This window comes from Salvelinus sp. IW2-2015, linkage group LG1, assembly GCF_002910315.2.
Source record: "Salvelinus sp. IW2-2015 linkage group LG1, ASM291031v2, whole genome shotgun sequence".
Lineage (NCBI taxonomy): Eukaryota > Metazoa > Chordata > Actinopteri > Salmoniformes > Salmonidae > Salvelinus > Salvelinus sp. IW2-2015.
In genome coordinates this window covers 48,015,112-48,031,401 of record NC_036838.1, presented here as the reverse complement: position 1 = coordinate 48,031,401, position 16,290 = coordinate 48,015,112, and the positions used below count along the sequence as shown (strand labels likewise).

The following is a 16,290-nucleotide window of genomic DNA, read 5'->3' as shown; positions in this document are numbered from 1 at the left end:
GTCTCTGATTGAGAACCATATAAGGCTGATTACAAGACCTAAACATAGAAACACAAAACATAGAAATGCCCACCCACACTCACGCCCTGACCGACTAACACATACAAAACAACAGAAAATAGGTCAGGAACGTGACAACGAGCTCCATTTGAGACTATCCTATCAACAGGACCTGGAAAACGGTAATATTCTATGTTTCTTAGAGTTATGGCTGAATGGGGACAAGGATAATATACATCTCTCTAGTTTTTCTATGCATCGTCAAGACTGGACGACAGCCTCAGGTAAGACGAAGGGAGGAGGGGTGTGTCCATTTGTCAACAGCAATTGGTGAGCGATCTCTAATGTTAAGGAAGCATCAAATTTTTGCTCGCCTGAGTTACAATAACTCATGATAAAATGCAGACCATACTATTTACCATACCATTTTTTTGTAGCTGTCTATTTACCACCACAAACCGATGTTGGCACTAAGACCGCACTCAACCTGTATAGGGCGGTTGCAACCAACCGGTGTACTGGTGTACCCACTCCTGAGGAAATACAACAGTGAAAATGAGGTACAAAGAACAGTAGTGAATCATAATCTGCTGAGGTCTTAAAATTATCTGAAGATTTGGGCATATGACAGAGCACATGTATAAGCCATTGAGCCAAGCATTTGAAATGATTTGTGTCTGAAAATTCTAAAGGATTAGTTATTAATATTMTGTTACCATTATTCTAGGCCTACATTGGTAAAAATATTTTAAATGTAAATTTTGCTTTGGAAAATTAAATATTTCATCTGTATTTTATGGTGCCAATAAGATACTTTTAATGATAGGCTACAGCCCTCAACTCTGGACCTCAAAGCCAGTTCCACTGCATTTTTCCAATGTTCCCTTCGAATCAGGGACTGACTTAGACCTGGGACACCAGGTGGCTGCAGTTAATTATCAGGTAGAACAGAAATCCAGCAGGTTCCGTACCTCATAGGGGAAGACTTGAATACCCCATGGGCTACAGTATTCTAAAACTCATCTGCTGAGAGTCCACACAAAGAAAATGTGATCAGGGCCCAGGGGCCTGTGTACGTACATGTTGGGACTTTTGACGACTGGTTTCTTTGTTTGGAGGATCCTCCCATGTCGAGTCGTACTCGCAGTAGTACTCATCCGTGTCTTCAACATCATATGACCTAGCTGACCTGAGAACCCGAAGCTCAACTGCTCCACTGGGAAGGGATTCTGGACTCCCCACTCCTCCACTGGGAAGGGATTCTGGACTCCCCACTCCTTGAATAGGAAGGGATTCTGGACTCCTCACTCCTTCACTGGGAAGGGGTTCTGGACTCCCCACTCCTTGAATAGGAAGGGATTCTGGACTCCCCACTCCTTCACCGGAAAAGGATTCTGGACTCCCCGCTCCTTCACTGGGAAGGGATTCTGGACTGTCAGGATCATTTGGCAAGATACATCTCCCTGTAAGTTCCAAAAACCAAGCAAAACTATTTTCCACGATCGATCTCCAGGGTAAGTAGGAGAGAACTGGAACCAGGAAAAATGGACACAGCCGTAAAATCCCGCGACGCATTCTAAAAAGTTGTCGTCTCAATTTAGTAAAGCATTTGACTACTTACTGCTCGGGCCAGCTCTCTTCCGATTATCATTGGACGCCCACTAACTCTGCCGCGCCCTTGCCCTAATAACAAAATAATGTACTCTGTAGCCTATTGAAAATGTTCTAAAGGTTAACAAAGATTGATTTATGATTGACTAATCCACGAGAGCCACCACGATATCTTGCATTCGGATTCGGAGAATGTCTGTACAGTTTCACTTTTGTGTTTTACTACGTCATGTGCCTCCACCAGCATTTGCAAGAAGTCATAAACACCAGCCAATCCAGTTTACAGCTGAGTGATATGTGTTTGGTACGCTATCCTTGATACAATGAAAATAGTTAAGAAAAATAGAATAATGAAGTAAGCTTAATGCAACATCTTTTTGAGTGCAAACCCATTACACCTTTTTGTTGATATGGGTTTGGTCAAATGATGCCTTTGATGGGCCATATTGTAGGCCTACCACCTACATGATTATTGCTCTGTGTTGAACATCAGCTCCATCTATAGGCCTAACCTACTTTTCAACATAAAAGTGAAAAGATGTCATTATTGCAGTATACTCAAAAGAATTTGAGTTAGTCCACACTTTCACTGGGGTACACATCCAGCCGCCTTCTCCCACTATAAGTATGTAATGATAACACATTATGGTGTTGTTTCCTCTACGTCATTCTGTTGACATGGTCTGCAGAGGCAGCATTAAACAGATGTGAACATGATACAAGAGTTAACCTTAGTACTAAATTATCAGAAGGCCTACAAAGACAGAGACTGGAGAAGGGACAGGTCCTGGAGCAGAGAGAGGGAGAGAGAGAGGGACAAAGACAGAGACAGGAGAAGGGACAGGTCCTGGAGCAGAGAGAGGGAGGGGGACAAAGACAGAGACAGGAGAAGGGACAGGTCCTGGAGGAGAGAGAGGGAGAGAGAGGGACAAAGACAGAGACAGGAGAAGGGATAGGTCCTGGAGCAGAGAGAGGGAGAGGGAGAGAGAGAGGGACAAAGACAGAGACAGGAGTAAGAGCAAAGAAAAAATAAATAAACAAATCTGATGTCCCGGAGAATGATAAACCTGCAGAGCTGGAAAGTGATTAAAACACATCATAATGTCTTACTTTTGTGGACCACTTGTCTCTGTAGTAACTCAATCACCCTGTGACTTTCAACTGTAAATGTAAATCGATGTTATTGGGAATGTTTTTCAACATGACAAAGGATCTTATGGTAAAATGCTCTTGTAGAGGTCTAACCATTTTTTAAATTCCTTTTTTCCCCTATTTTTCTTATTCCTTTTGCCACATCATATTTTATGAATTTGTCACATTTGAAGAAACTCATTTTGAGGTCATTTAAATTCAACTGACTTTATGATACCATGTAATATACACTGCTCAAAAAAATAAAGGGAACACTAAAATAACACATCCTAGATCTGAATGAATGAAATATTCTTATTAAATACTTTTTTCTTTACATAGTTGAATGTGCTGACAACAAAATCACACAAAAATKATCAATGGAAATCAAATTTATCAACCCATGGAGGTCTGGATTTGGAGTCACACTCAAAATTAAAGTGGAAAACCACACTACAGGCTGATCCAACTTTGATGTAATGTCCTTAAAAACAAGTCAAAATGAGGCTCAGTAGTGTGTGTGGCCTCCACGTGCCTGTATGACCTCCCTACAACGCCCGGGCATGCTCCTGATGAGGTGGCGGATGGTCTCCTGAGGGATCTCCTCCCAGACCTGGACTAAAGCATCCGCCAACTCCTGGACAGTCTGTGGGCAACGTGGCGTTGGTGGATGGAGCGAGACATGATGTCCCAGATGTGCTCAATTGGATTCAGGTCTGGGAACGGGCGGCGCAGTCCATAGCATCAATGCCTTCCTCTTGCAGGAACTGCTGACACACTCCAGCCACATGAGGTCTAGCATTGTCTTGCATTAGGAGGAACCCAGGCCAACCGCACCAGCATATGGTCTCACAAGGGGTCTGAGGATCTCATCTCGGTACCTAATGGCAGTCAAGCTACCTCTGGCGAGCACATGGAGGGCTATGCGCCCCCAAAGAAATGCCACCACACACCATGACTGACCCACCGCCAAACCGGTCATGCTGGAGGATGTTGCAGGCAGCAGAACGTTCTCCACGGCGTCTCCAGACTGTCACGTCTGTCACATGTGCTCAGTGTGAACCTGCTTTCATAGTGGCGATTTGCCAATCTTGGTGTTCTCTGGCAAATGCCAAACGTCCTGCACGGTGTTGGGCTGTAAGCACAACCCCCACCTGTGGACGTCGGGCCCTCATACCACCCTCATGGAGTCTGTTTCTGACCGTTTGAGCAGACACATGCACATTTGTGGCCTGCTGAGGTCATTTTGCAGGGCTCTGGCAGTGCTCCTCCTTGCACAAAGGCGGAGGTAGCGGTCCTGCTGCTGGGTTGTTGCCCTCCTACGGCCTCCTCCACGTCTCCTGATGTACTGGCCTGTCTCCTGGTATCGCCTCCATGCTCTGGACACTACGCTGACAGACACAGCAAACCTTCTTGCCACAGCTCGCATTGATGTGCCATCCTGGATGAGCTGCACTACCTGAGCCACTTGTGTGGGTTGTAGACTCCGTCTCATGCTACCACTAGAGTGAAAGCACCGCCAGCATTCAAAAGTGACCAAAACATCAGCCAGGAAGCATAGGAACTGAGAAGTGGTCTGTGGTCACCACCTGCAGAACCACTCCTTTATTGGGGGTGTCTTGCTAATTGCCTATAATTTCCACCTTTTGTCTATTCCATTTGCACAACAGCATGTGAAATTTATTGTCATCAAGTGTTGCTTCCTAAGTGGACAGTTTGATTTCACAGAAGTGTGATTGACTTGGAGTTACATTGTGTTGTTTAAGTGTTCCCTTTATTTTTTTGAGCAGTGTATATTCCCGCGACCCCTTAAAATCCTCCCGCGACCACCAGTATTTGCAAGAAGTCATGTGGCCAGTGTTGAGGTAAATCATTGATATAAGCCTAATGATATGATCGCGTGGAATACATTTGTAGTTGTAAACAGTTTGGAAGTGTGTAAGCCTAACTAATGAGTGGTGAACATGAAATAGTCATCTGTAGTTGTAAACACATTCTCAAACATGTAACTGATGTATTATGAACATGAAAAAAACGAATGTGTAGTTTTAATCGCATTGGCCATCTTGCAACTTAATATTTGCAAGCAATAATTGCATCTGTTCACCTGCTCATTTGAATTTTGTGCTCTCAGACTTTTGGCAGTACTTAAGCGCCCTACTGTGACAAAAATAACATTAGATTTTTTTATCATCAAATCAACAAGGCTATCTATGCTTTGTTTAATGCACTTAAATCAAACTTAAACATACCAAAAACCATTTAGTCCAATCAATGTTGATAAATATCATGTGGCTGTTCATGGTCCTGATTTCTGTGTGTGTGTGCGTACGCACGCAAGTAAAACATTATTTTTGTTACTTACTCCACTTGTAGACTAATTGAATGTCAATGCCATCCTCCTTTCTTTCATGTTGGCAAAATGGTCTATGGCTCTGTCATACAGTACACTTTTAGTTTTTGTTGTCATAGGCTACCTAACTAAAATGCTTGCTACTAGCCTAAGTTCCTCAAATGGGCAACAATGAACCAGCTAAGTTAGTGAGTTAGATAGATAGTTAACGTGAGCCTACTAGGCTACATCTAGGCTACATATTGAACTTCAATCGTCTCAGGCCAGTGGTACAACATATTCATTTATGGTTAGATAATAGTCATTGGCCTGTACAGAGAATTAAGTCAAAACCTCAAGTCCAAATCCCCATCTCCATCCATGGTTTAGGAAATGGACGATTTAGCAAGCTAGCTACTGCAGGACATCAACACAAGCTGACCATAAACAGACACGTTTTTCTGAAAATTACGTTTTGCTTAGGAAGTGATTTGATTGGTCTGAAGACAAATCCAAACTGGCCTACCTTGAGGGGTGTTTCGCTGCGCCAGGACAACCCACAGATGAGTTCAGCTCAACGCTGATTGGCAAATTATTTTAATCAATCAATAAAATGCTATGGCGGCAACATGTCTAGACATCTTTTGGTCCAGACAGCTTCATATACATGGCCTACACATACTGAGACAGAGGGGCGCTGTTTCCCTCACTCGGATGATATCTCCGTTGAGATTCAACAACTTGCGAATTGACCGAAAATTATGAAACACAGAGAGATGAGAGAGAAATTATTATATCATTTTTATTGGTCAAATATTTTGGAATTCCTGGCTTGGCATACATGAATACACGCCACTGATGCACACAAGATGGTAGATCTCCAGGAAGAGGGTAAGGTAGCACTGTTGTAACCTATGTAAGTACTAGCTAGTATTCCTTGGTGCGGACCATAGCAAAATTCCCTTTTGCAATGGAAACTAGGTAGTCCCTTGCAGTTTCAGTCCATTTTCATTCTRTTTGGTGCCTAATGAATACGACCCTGTACTGTCTCCAGCCAAGTCCCAGGCTTTTGTGGGCACACTGCCCCACGATGGCTCATTTGCACTTTTATAGTTTCAGTTTTGTTTTMATGTGTAGAGAGCAGTCTTGCGCATTGACCGTTGACTCAGATTCTACTTTATGAATTCAGAAAGACTGCCACCACTCACTGGAAAGATCAAAAATAATAATGTGAAGGACTGGTCGTGGTCTCCCATCTCATTTGGCTGTAGTGTCTTTAGATGTTAAAAAAATGTAACCTTTATTTAACTAGGCAAGTCAGTTAAGAACAAATTCTTATTCACAATGACGGCCTACACCGGCCAAACCCGGACGACGCTGGGCCAATTGTGTGGCGCCCTATGGGACTCCCAATCACGGCATGTTGTGATACAGCCTGGATTCAAACCAGGGTGTATCACAACACAAGACAGGTGCATGTCTAATGTCTAAGTTTTGCTGGTTTCTTCTGAAATAAATAATTGACACACATTGTCTGGAAAATTCTCAATAACTTTAACAGAGAAGTCAGATATTTTGGAAGCTTGTGCAGCAGAGCTTTGTAAAGAAAAATGAAGAAATGTAGTGAATTTAGAAAGGTCCAGCCTGTTTATAGGTGAATGAAGGACTCCCTCTAATGGCACTTTTTGTTTTTTCAGAAACGATTATTTCAAATAGGTAGCCAGTTGATGCAAAATGGTTAAAAGTGCTACTTTTATTCATGTTTATCTGTTATGGGACCAGAGGCTGTCATAACCCACTGGGGCAATGAGGGGGTGGAGTTTTGTTTCAAAGATCTGACCACTTTCCAGTATATAGATGGATTTCCAACATTCTCAGATACAAAATTCAAGAAGTATGTTGACTTTGCTTTTCTAACCAGAGTAAGACATCTATTTCTCAAATGTCTAAAGGACTGCCAGTCAGAGGTAGAATCAGTCAATCTAGCTTTAGCCCAAGCTAAGTTTCTTTCATGAAATCTTTCAGCTAATTCATGCATGAACCATGAGTTAGAGCTGTCCTTTACCCTTAATCAGAGATAGAGGACACAGCCTTCCAATCATACAACCCCAGGTCATACAGGAAATGTTGCTCATTGAAAGTTCTAAAATGTCTCTTTGTAATAATGTGTGGATGTGATTTAGGTTGCTTAGTATCTCTAATGCAGGCAATGGGACAATGGTCACTGACCGGACAATGGTCACTGACTGGAGAGACTACGACAGAGACAGAGAAAAGGGACAAATTCAGGAGCAGAGACAGGGACAGAGGCAGGGAGAGAGTAGTCTGGCTAACACCTAAATTGAAGTCTTTGCGTCAGCCAAGCTAGGGAGAGGGAGCCTAACAGAATAAATATTACTGACTAGAGCACAAGACTGGGTCTGAGACAGGGAGAGAGTTAGAGACGGACAAACACAGAGACCACTGGGACAGAAGCAAGAGCAAAGAATTTACAAAAAATAATGTCCCAAAGGAGAGTGCTAAAACTGCAGAAGTGGAAACTGACAAAAATACATTGCAATAACCAGGTCCAACCTTTTTATGCGAGTAAAGAGTAAAGTACATGTCGGATAAAACACGTCATGACAGGCCTGATGGAAAAATAACGATTTTCGTGTAAACTTTCCAAATGTCCACTAAACAAATACACTAGACAAGGTTGGATCTTTTTGTGTCTGTAAAATGAATTATGCGAGAATTGTCGATGGAAATGCTTTTATGCGTGCAAATATTGATATAATAACCATCATATCAAAGTAATTTTGGAATCACGTGATGACATGTGTGGTCCTCCCACTATGACTCTATGAGAAATCATGCTACAGATAGGCAACAGATTAAATCAATTATGATGAACTTCACAGGGTGGTGAAATTGCAAGATCCTACAGCTTGATCCTCCTTTCCAAAATATCGTTTGGCTGCCACCTGACAAATAATCTCGCTCCTTTGTCCATAATAATAATCTCATCATGCGTTCTAGTCAAGAAGGCGCAGACAGCACTGTTGGTTAGAGCGCACGTGCCAATACCAGACTATATAACGCAAAACACTTTGTGAGAAAACCATCAGTAGAGTTGAAATTGTGAGGGAAACACATTTACATAAAGAAAATGTATTTGGTGCATGGGAATTTAAACACAATTTTTTWTTTTTTTATGCGCAGTATGTCATCACGCACAACCTTTTATCTGCAACAAGTCAATTTGATGGAAACACATATCTGGTGGGAAAATGCGCATATTGTTTTTATGCAGATTTGAGAATATTCGCATGAAAATCTGCGCTTATTGTTTTTATGCAGATTTTAGAATATTCACATGAAAATCTGTCGCCAATTGGATGGAAACCTAGCTACTGTTTTTCTTTTTTGGACAACTTTTCGATGTAGTAAATCAATCACACTGTGACTTTCACTTTCAGCATCATAACTATGCAAATAGATGTTATTGGGAATTAAGGATTTGAAGGTACAATGCTCTTGTAGTTGAAAGGTCTGAACATCTTTGTAGTCATTTTGCCACTTCATATTTTATGATTTTTGTCACATTTGAAGAAACTGATTTTGAGGTCATTTAAATTCAACTGAGTTTATGATACCATGTAATTTATATATTATGTATACTTTTCTTCTGTCTAAGTATCACATGGAAGTAACTGATTAACTCCCTCACCTTCCTTGGTACATAAATATGAATGTATTTGTGTACATACTGGTATGTGTTTAATTACAATTTAAAAAAAGTAGAGGAATAATAAGCCATATATCTGGAATGGATATTGTGAGAATTTGGTAAACACATTGATTGCTATAGTCTGAAGTCATTGGAAACAGTATGTAATTGTATAATCAGCAGTAAAGCACTGATTGGGTGTATCTATCAGGTTGGGGTCAATTCCATTTGAATTCCAGGTATTGTAATTCAGATGTAAACCAAATTCCAATTCCAAATCCACATTTTCCTCATTTATAAGCGTTGAAAATAATTGGAATTTCAGTGTACTTCTCGAGTTGACTGGAATTAAAATGGAATTGACCCCAACCCTGYTATCTATAGTATTGCTAATTGCAGTTGACACTTGTCATTGAAACATTAAAAAAATAAGTAAATTCACATTTATTTTCTTGTCACGCCTTCTCCCACTCAAAAGCGCCAGGCTCCCCAGCATTACTCACTCCTGCCACCATCAGTATGCCTTCCCCCGTCACAAGCATCAGCAATTATTGGACTCACCTTGACTCAATCACCTGGGTCATTACCTCCCCTTTATCTGTCTGTTCCCAAGYTCTGTTCCCTGCTTCAGGATTAAAGTTAGTTTGTCTTTGCATACATGGTTCTGACGCTGTCTCTGTCCTGTTTGATGTCTGTTCCATATTAAATGTTCTACTCCCCGTACCTGCTTCTCTTCTCCAGCGTCAGTCCTACAAAATCCTGAAGCCATCATATGAAGCATCGGGGAGTGCTGGCTTTCCGGTTGGTGGTGACGTCGGGTCCGGGGGCCGCCGCTGATGGAACCAGGGGTGCCTAAGTCAGGTCGTCGGGCTTCCACGCCCTAGCTGGCTCGAGAGGTTTTCTTGTCCCGGTTGGCTCAACAGGCGCCCATCYCACGTCAGGCCTCAGCTGGTTCGACAGGCTCCCACGCCCCAGCCGTTTCGCCGCGCTCCCACGCCGGTTCATGTCATACTTGTTCTTTCTCCCTTAATTAGTGCAGGGCATGGGTGAATACTCTAATCAATCTTCACGTTATCTCAAACACTTAATCTTTCCCTGGAGTAACTTTTCCTTTGCTGGGCATGGCAGTTTCTCTTCAGGTTTCTTACTCAATTAACTTTCACTGGACGTGCTAATATTGTCCTCTGAAACCTCTCTGCTTGATTCACTCTCTTCTTGCTTATCTGCAGCTCCCTTATTGTTTCTATCATCATCATCATCATCATCATCTTTATTAGTATTTTCCCCTGAAACTCTTCTAAGTTTAAGGTTATGCTCTGTTTGCTTATGTCTAGCTCGCTTTCTCCGATTATCAGTAATTGTCTCTGAAACTACACCACTAGGTCCACATTGTGATTGCTTAATAGCTGCAGCTATTATTTTCAGAGAATCAGTAGTGGGGCGCTAGAGTAGGTGGATATTTAAAGAGTTCCCGTTACCAAAAACTCCATAACTGGACTGAGCAGTATCATTTTGCATAAATGGTAAACACTCAGAGGATGAATCAGCACTGGTGTTTTGATTCCTTCCACTAGTAGTCTTTGAGGCCTGACTGGTACCTTTGTTTCTCTAAGTGTAACTAGTCACAAGACCACGCACGTTATCATGCGGTATGGATACCCGTGTCAACCACACATTGTTTGGCGTTCCCAATCGCACTAAGTCACTAACCAAATTTCCCATTACACTCCTATCCGTTGGCTTACCCTTGTTAACATAGTGAGACAGACTGATGACTGGTAGTGTTGTCATCACTGTCATCTGAGTATATGCCATTCTGTTTCAGATCTGGTTTCAGATCAATTGGGTTCTTATTACGTGGGAATGTCCCTTCCCTAAATGTACTCTTGATCTTCTTAGGCACGACAAACTGATGTTTGACCTCATAGAGCTTATAGGCATACTCAACTAATTCCTTGCGTTGTTGCTGAACAATGACAGCGGAAATGAAGTAGTTGAGCACAGTCTCATTCACATTGTACAGGTTGCCTTTGACAAGAGTTTCCTCCAGGAAGAAGCGGACGAGTGGGGCCTGGTAGTGGGGGAACCCCAGAGTGCCCAGGCACTTCAGGATGCGGGTGATGCGCAGGTTGTTGTGTGTATGTCTACCATAAACAAAACACAAGACCAACAAAAATACAAGGGTACTGTTAACCTCAGCACTGTTATTCACAGAAGGTTCATTTTAAAACTGAAATTGTAGTATAAAAAAAAAAAAGGTATTCATTTTTTTTACCTTTATTTAACTAGGAAAGTCAGTTAAGAACAAATTCTTATTTACAATGACGGCCTACCCCGGCCAAACCCGGACGACGCTGGGCCAATTGTGCGCCGCCCTATGGCCCTACTCCAAATCACGGCTGGATGTGATTCAGCCTGGATTCGAACCTGGGACTGTAGTGACGCCTCTTGCACTGAGATGCAGTGCCTTAGACCGCTACAAGGATTAGAAAATAAGTTAAATGACCAAATATAGAACTTGCTAACCTGTCCATGTTGTCAAATCTGTCGCGCCAGTTATTAGCACGTCGCACTTCCCCTGTTGTGTCATTTGACAGCTGGATGCCGTAGAAGTCCAGCATGAGCTTGTACGACTTGACCAGCCTCTTCTTTGCAGTTTCATCTTCAAGAAAAGCCTGAGAAGGAAGCGGATTGTCAGTCAGGACAATAATGGACACAATATATTTTCATTCATTTCTATGCCGCCAGTCAATAGATATGACTTACAGTATGTAAATGCAGTATGTAGAGAATACTTTCTTTCCTCAAAGAAACTACTATATTTTTGGCTTATGCAACAAAGTACCTCAATTTCCTTCTTGGTGAGTTCTTTGGCTTGATAATTCATTCCTCGTTCTTGAAGAGGGAACAACCTAAATCAAATGTTTGTTTAATATATATATATTTTTTAAAGAAAATAATTGAATCATAAATTATTAAAAATGTATTAAAAGCCCATATAAATGTTAAGGAAACTGACCATTGGATGTATGAGTGAACTCTTTCCAGTTTTGAATAATCCCCATACCAGTTATTGTGAAAGTCCTCAATGTAGATACCTTATCAGAGAAAAGGTTACAGTTACAAATGCCCATGTCTTGGGGTCTTGTCAAATCTACACAGCATTCAACAAACAGTATACAGTGCCTTCAGAAAGTATTCAGACCCCTTGACTTTTTCCACATCTTGGTAGGTTACAGACTTATTCTAGAATTGATTAAATAGTTTTATTCCCTCAATCTACACACAATACCCAATAATTACCAAAGCAAAAACAGGATTTTATAAATGTATGCTAATATATACAATTAAAAAACTTAAATATTACATTTACATAAGTATTCAGACCCTTTACTCAGTACTTTGTTGAAGCACCTTTGGCAGCGATTACAGCCAAGAGTCTTCTTGGGTATGACGCTACAAGCTTGGCACACCTGTATTTGAGGAGTTTCTCCCATTCTTCTCTACAGATCCTCTCAAGCTCTGTCAGGTTGGATGGGGATTGTTGCCGTACAGCTATTTTCAGTTCTCTCCAGAGATGTTTGATCGGGTTCAAGTCCGGACTCTGGCTGGCCACTCAACGACATTCAGAGACTTGTCCYGAAGCCACTCCTGCATTGTCTTGGCTGTGTGCTTAGGGTCATTGTCCTGTTGGAAGGTAAACCTTCACCCCAGTCTGAGGTCCAGAGCGCTCTGGAGCAGGTTTTCATCTCTGTACTCTGATCCGTTCATCTTTCCCTCAATTCTGACTGACTAGTCTCCCAGTCCCTGCCGCTGAAAAACATCCCCACAGCATGATGCTGCCACCACCATGCTTCCCCGTAGGGATGGTGCTTGGTTTCCTCCAGAAGTGACGCTTGGCATTCAGGCCAGAGTTCAATCTTGGTTTCATCAGACCAAAGAATCTTGTTTCTCATGGTATGAGAGTCTTTATGTGACTTTTTGGCAAACTCAGGGCAGGCTGTCATGTGCCTTTTACTCAGTAGTGGTTTCCGTCTGGCCACTCTACCATAAAGGCCTGATTGGTGGAATGCTGAGGAGATGGTTGTCCTTCTGGAAGGTTCTCCCATCTCCACAGAGGAACTCTAGAGCTCTGTCAGAGTGACCATCGGGTTCTTGTTCACCTCGCTGACCAAGGCCCTTCTCCCTCAATTGCGCAGTTTGGCCGTGCGGCCAGCTCTAGGAAGAGTCTTGGTGGTTCCAAACTTCATCCATTTAAAAATGATGGAGGGCACTGTGTTCTTGGGGACCTTCAATGCTGTAGACATTTTTTTGGTACCCTTCCACAGATCTGTACCTGTACAATCCTGTCTCGAAGCTATACGGACAATTCCTTCAACCTCATGGCTTGGTTTTTGCTCTGACATGCACTGTCAACTGTGGGACCTTATTTAGACAGGTGTGTGCCTTTCCAAATCATGTCCAATCATTTCAATTTACCACAGGTGACTCCAATCAAGTCGTAGAAACATCTCAAGGATGATCAATGGAAACAGGATGCACCTGACCTCAATTTCGAGTCTCATAGCAAAGGGTCTGAATACTTATGTAAATAAGGTATTTCTGTTTTGCTTTGTCATTATGGGGTACTGTGTATATATTTCAGAGGATTTAATATTATTTAACCCATTTTAGAATATGGCTGTAACCTAACAAAATGTGGAAAAAGTCAAGGGGTCTGACACTGTAGATTACCATCAGGGGAGGAGGCCCTCTGTCCAAGGTAGAACTGTAAATTAGGCATACGCCTATCATCCTGAAAAGAAGATGCAATGCAAATTCAGAATAGGGAAATTAGTTAGATGCCTGAATTTCAACAGTACAGGATTCATATCAGAGATTTTGTGACGAGAATGAGGACTTTGCATATCCCTTGCTGCATTTCTGAAACTGTTAAACCTGTATGACTGAAAACACATTTTCTGAACTCACTCCATGAGTTGAGAAAATGGCAGATACTGGAAACACCTGACCTGAACAATACTGATAGGCCCACGAGTCTGAGCTCAATATGTAAAGGGAACTGTTTGGAAGGGAACTGTTTCACTAGCTTCATAGGCTGGATACCATTCTACCACTGACATACACCTACTCTAGCAAACTTTAGGAGCCATATCCATTAATACCCTACATTTATATGAAGGTATGAAAGATAGGGTATAATCAGTATTCCTGCCTATCAACTCAATACAACATGTGACATCCAATGATGCCGTACAAATGCAACGTTTACTAAATGGCATCTAATAATAGTTAAATATTGATGAATGTCCCTCAATAAACCTGTTTATAAACATAGTAGTATATAAGAAATGAGAACATACTTACTCGTTGCCTTGTTGACTGAATGGTGTACTGAGAAAATACAAAAAAGGAAAATTCTTAATGGGGCCATCAGCAGTAGAAACAACAGCAAAGCGTACTCCCCACCCTGTTTCGGTAAAAAGCTGAGGGATGGGGAGGGAGAAATGTAACCACTTTCAAATTCACAGACAGAGCTATGGATGAGCTGACCATCCATTATATCAACATTCCAGTTTTAACCATGTGTGTTTACATTTACTTTTTTTTWATTTTWTTTTTACAAACATTGGAGTAAAACAAGCTTATATTTTGAGGTTCTGGTGGGGTACGACAGTTGAACTAAGTTCACAAATCATTTATAAGTTATATTCTTCAATAATCAATGRGTACATATCATTAATTTATAAGTACAAATATGAATGTAGCAACTGCAATTAGCCCCTTTAAGCAATGTGAAGTGGTGCAAAATGATATAACAATGCTCCACAGACTTGGGTCTATGAGAGGGAACAAGAGGTGGGGCCTTGGATCAAGCATTTCATATAAGGCCTAATTCAATAAACACACACAGATCTTCAACATCACAGAAAACCAATGATCCTAAACTCCAATCTACAACCTAATTAGCCTACTCATCATGTCATTATGGTTATATACATTTAACAAATATTTCAAATGTAAATGTTTCTTTGGAATATTACATTTATTTAATCCAAGCTGTATTTTATGGTGGAACCTAGGCCTACTGTATCATCATCATTCTCTGAAACTCTACAAACTCATCAGCTGAGACCACATGCACCAACGTATCGTCAGGGCCAAGGGACCTGAATACTTACATTGTTGGTTCTCTTACGACTTGTTTCTTCACTTGTTGGATCCTCCCATGTTGAGTCGTACTCGCAGTAGTACTCGTTGGTGTCCTGGATGAGTCCTGGATGATCAGGAGGACAATTTTGGATGATCAATCTCCAAGCATGTATGGGGAGTATAATTAAACGCCAGAAGGCGCGTTTAAGCATAGTAGAGCAATAGCATCCGTTTAGCCATAACCAAAACCGTTCAACCCTGGGACACATCCTACATTTTCGTCTCAGCTCAGCAAACAATTTGACTATCGCTGGCAGGGCTCTCCCTGTTTGAATAGCCATAGACATAGAATGGATTATATTCTATGGGAATAGCCCTAGCCAGGCGCACACCATGCCTTAATAAGAGAATATGCTATTAAAAAAGCTATTCAAAACGTTCCAAATGTTAACAGTCGTTAAGATGAATGAAATCAAGACGAGTTGAGCATGCCACCACGATATCCTGCACTCGGAGAATATCTGTACACTTTCAGTTTCGTTTTTTACATAGAGTGTCATGTGTGCCACCAGCTTTTAAAACACGTCATATAAACACCAGCCAATCCAGCACACTGAGTTATTCAGCAGGCATTGGAGAGAGTAGGCTGAAGTGACCATAATCGAAATAATAATTTATTGGGGATTGTTTTGTTTTTTCCTCATTAATCCTATGAGCACTTGTGGGCTCTAATGGTTGACAATAGGTCAATAACTGTAGGATAGAGTGACTTTATGCACCCGCTATGGGCCTATGACCTCTTGCTCTCTACTGTGTGTCATTTATAAAATATAAAATTACAATTAGAATTTCAGTCTGTCCACAAATTCACTCACACACGATTAGCAAATTTCTTAAACCAATATGAACTGGAGATTACATGAAGCTCTATGCCAAAATAACATTGATTGCAATGAAAACACTGAAACAGAATTAATTCTGTAAAATGTGGATACATACCATCAGAGATTGGACCACCCCAGTGGCGATTTTAGCATGTAAATCTTGGCAGGGCAAAAAATAAATAAATGTGGGATGCATGCCAGCAAATCCACAACACAACACTAGACAATACATTACTTGCACTATAACGGTGACAAACAGTGCCCACCAACTGTTAGGGCCTACATAAAGCTGTCTGGCAGCAAAACAGTTCATTCAGCCTCATTTACTGCCTTTAAAAAAAACATAGCTGATATGGCTGACTTGAGGTTTCTACTGACATTTGAGATGTACAACTATGGCATAAGTGGACGACAAGCGGATAAGAGGCAATCCGTAATTTCAATTATGACATCAATGAGCGAGCTAG

At 41.5% G+C, this 16,290-nt stretch overlaps 1 protein-coding gene across 1 annotated transcript in view; it reads right to left on the bottom strand.

Annotated features, from left to right (window-relative positions):
* LOC111968735 (opioid growth factor receptor-like) overlaps positions 1–15,456 on the bottom strand; it is a 21,655-nt gene extending 6,199 nt beyond the window's left edge. The window contains 5 exon segments of the mRNA XM_023994572.2: positions 11,632–11,698; positions 11,806–11,884; positions 13,521–13,581; positions 14,154–14,180; positions 14,969–15,456. Coding sequence (XP_023850340.1) covers positions 11,632–11,698; positions 11,806–11,884; positions 13,521–13,581; positions 14,154–14,180; positions 14,969–15,286 — 552 coding nt within the window. The 5' untranslated portion in view covers positions 15,287–15,456.
* Positions 15,457–16,290: the final 834 nt, after the last annotated feature.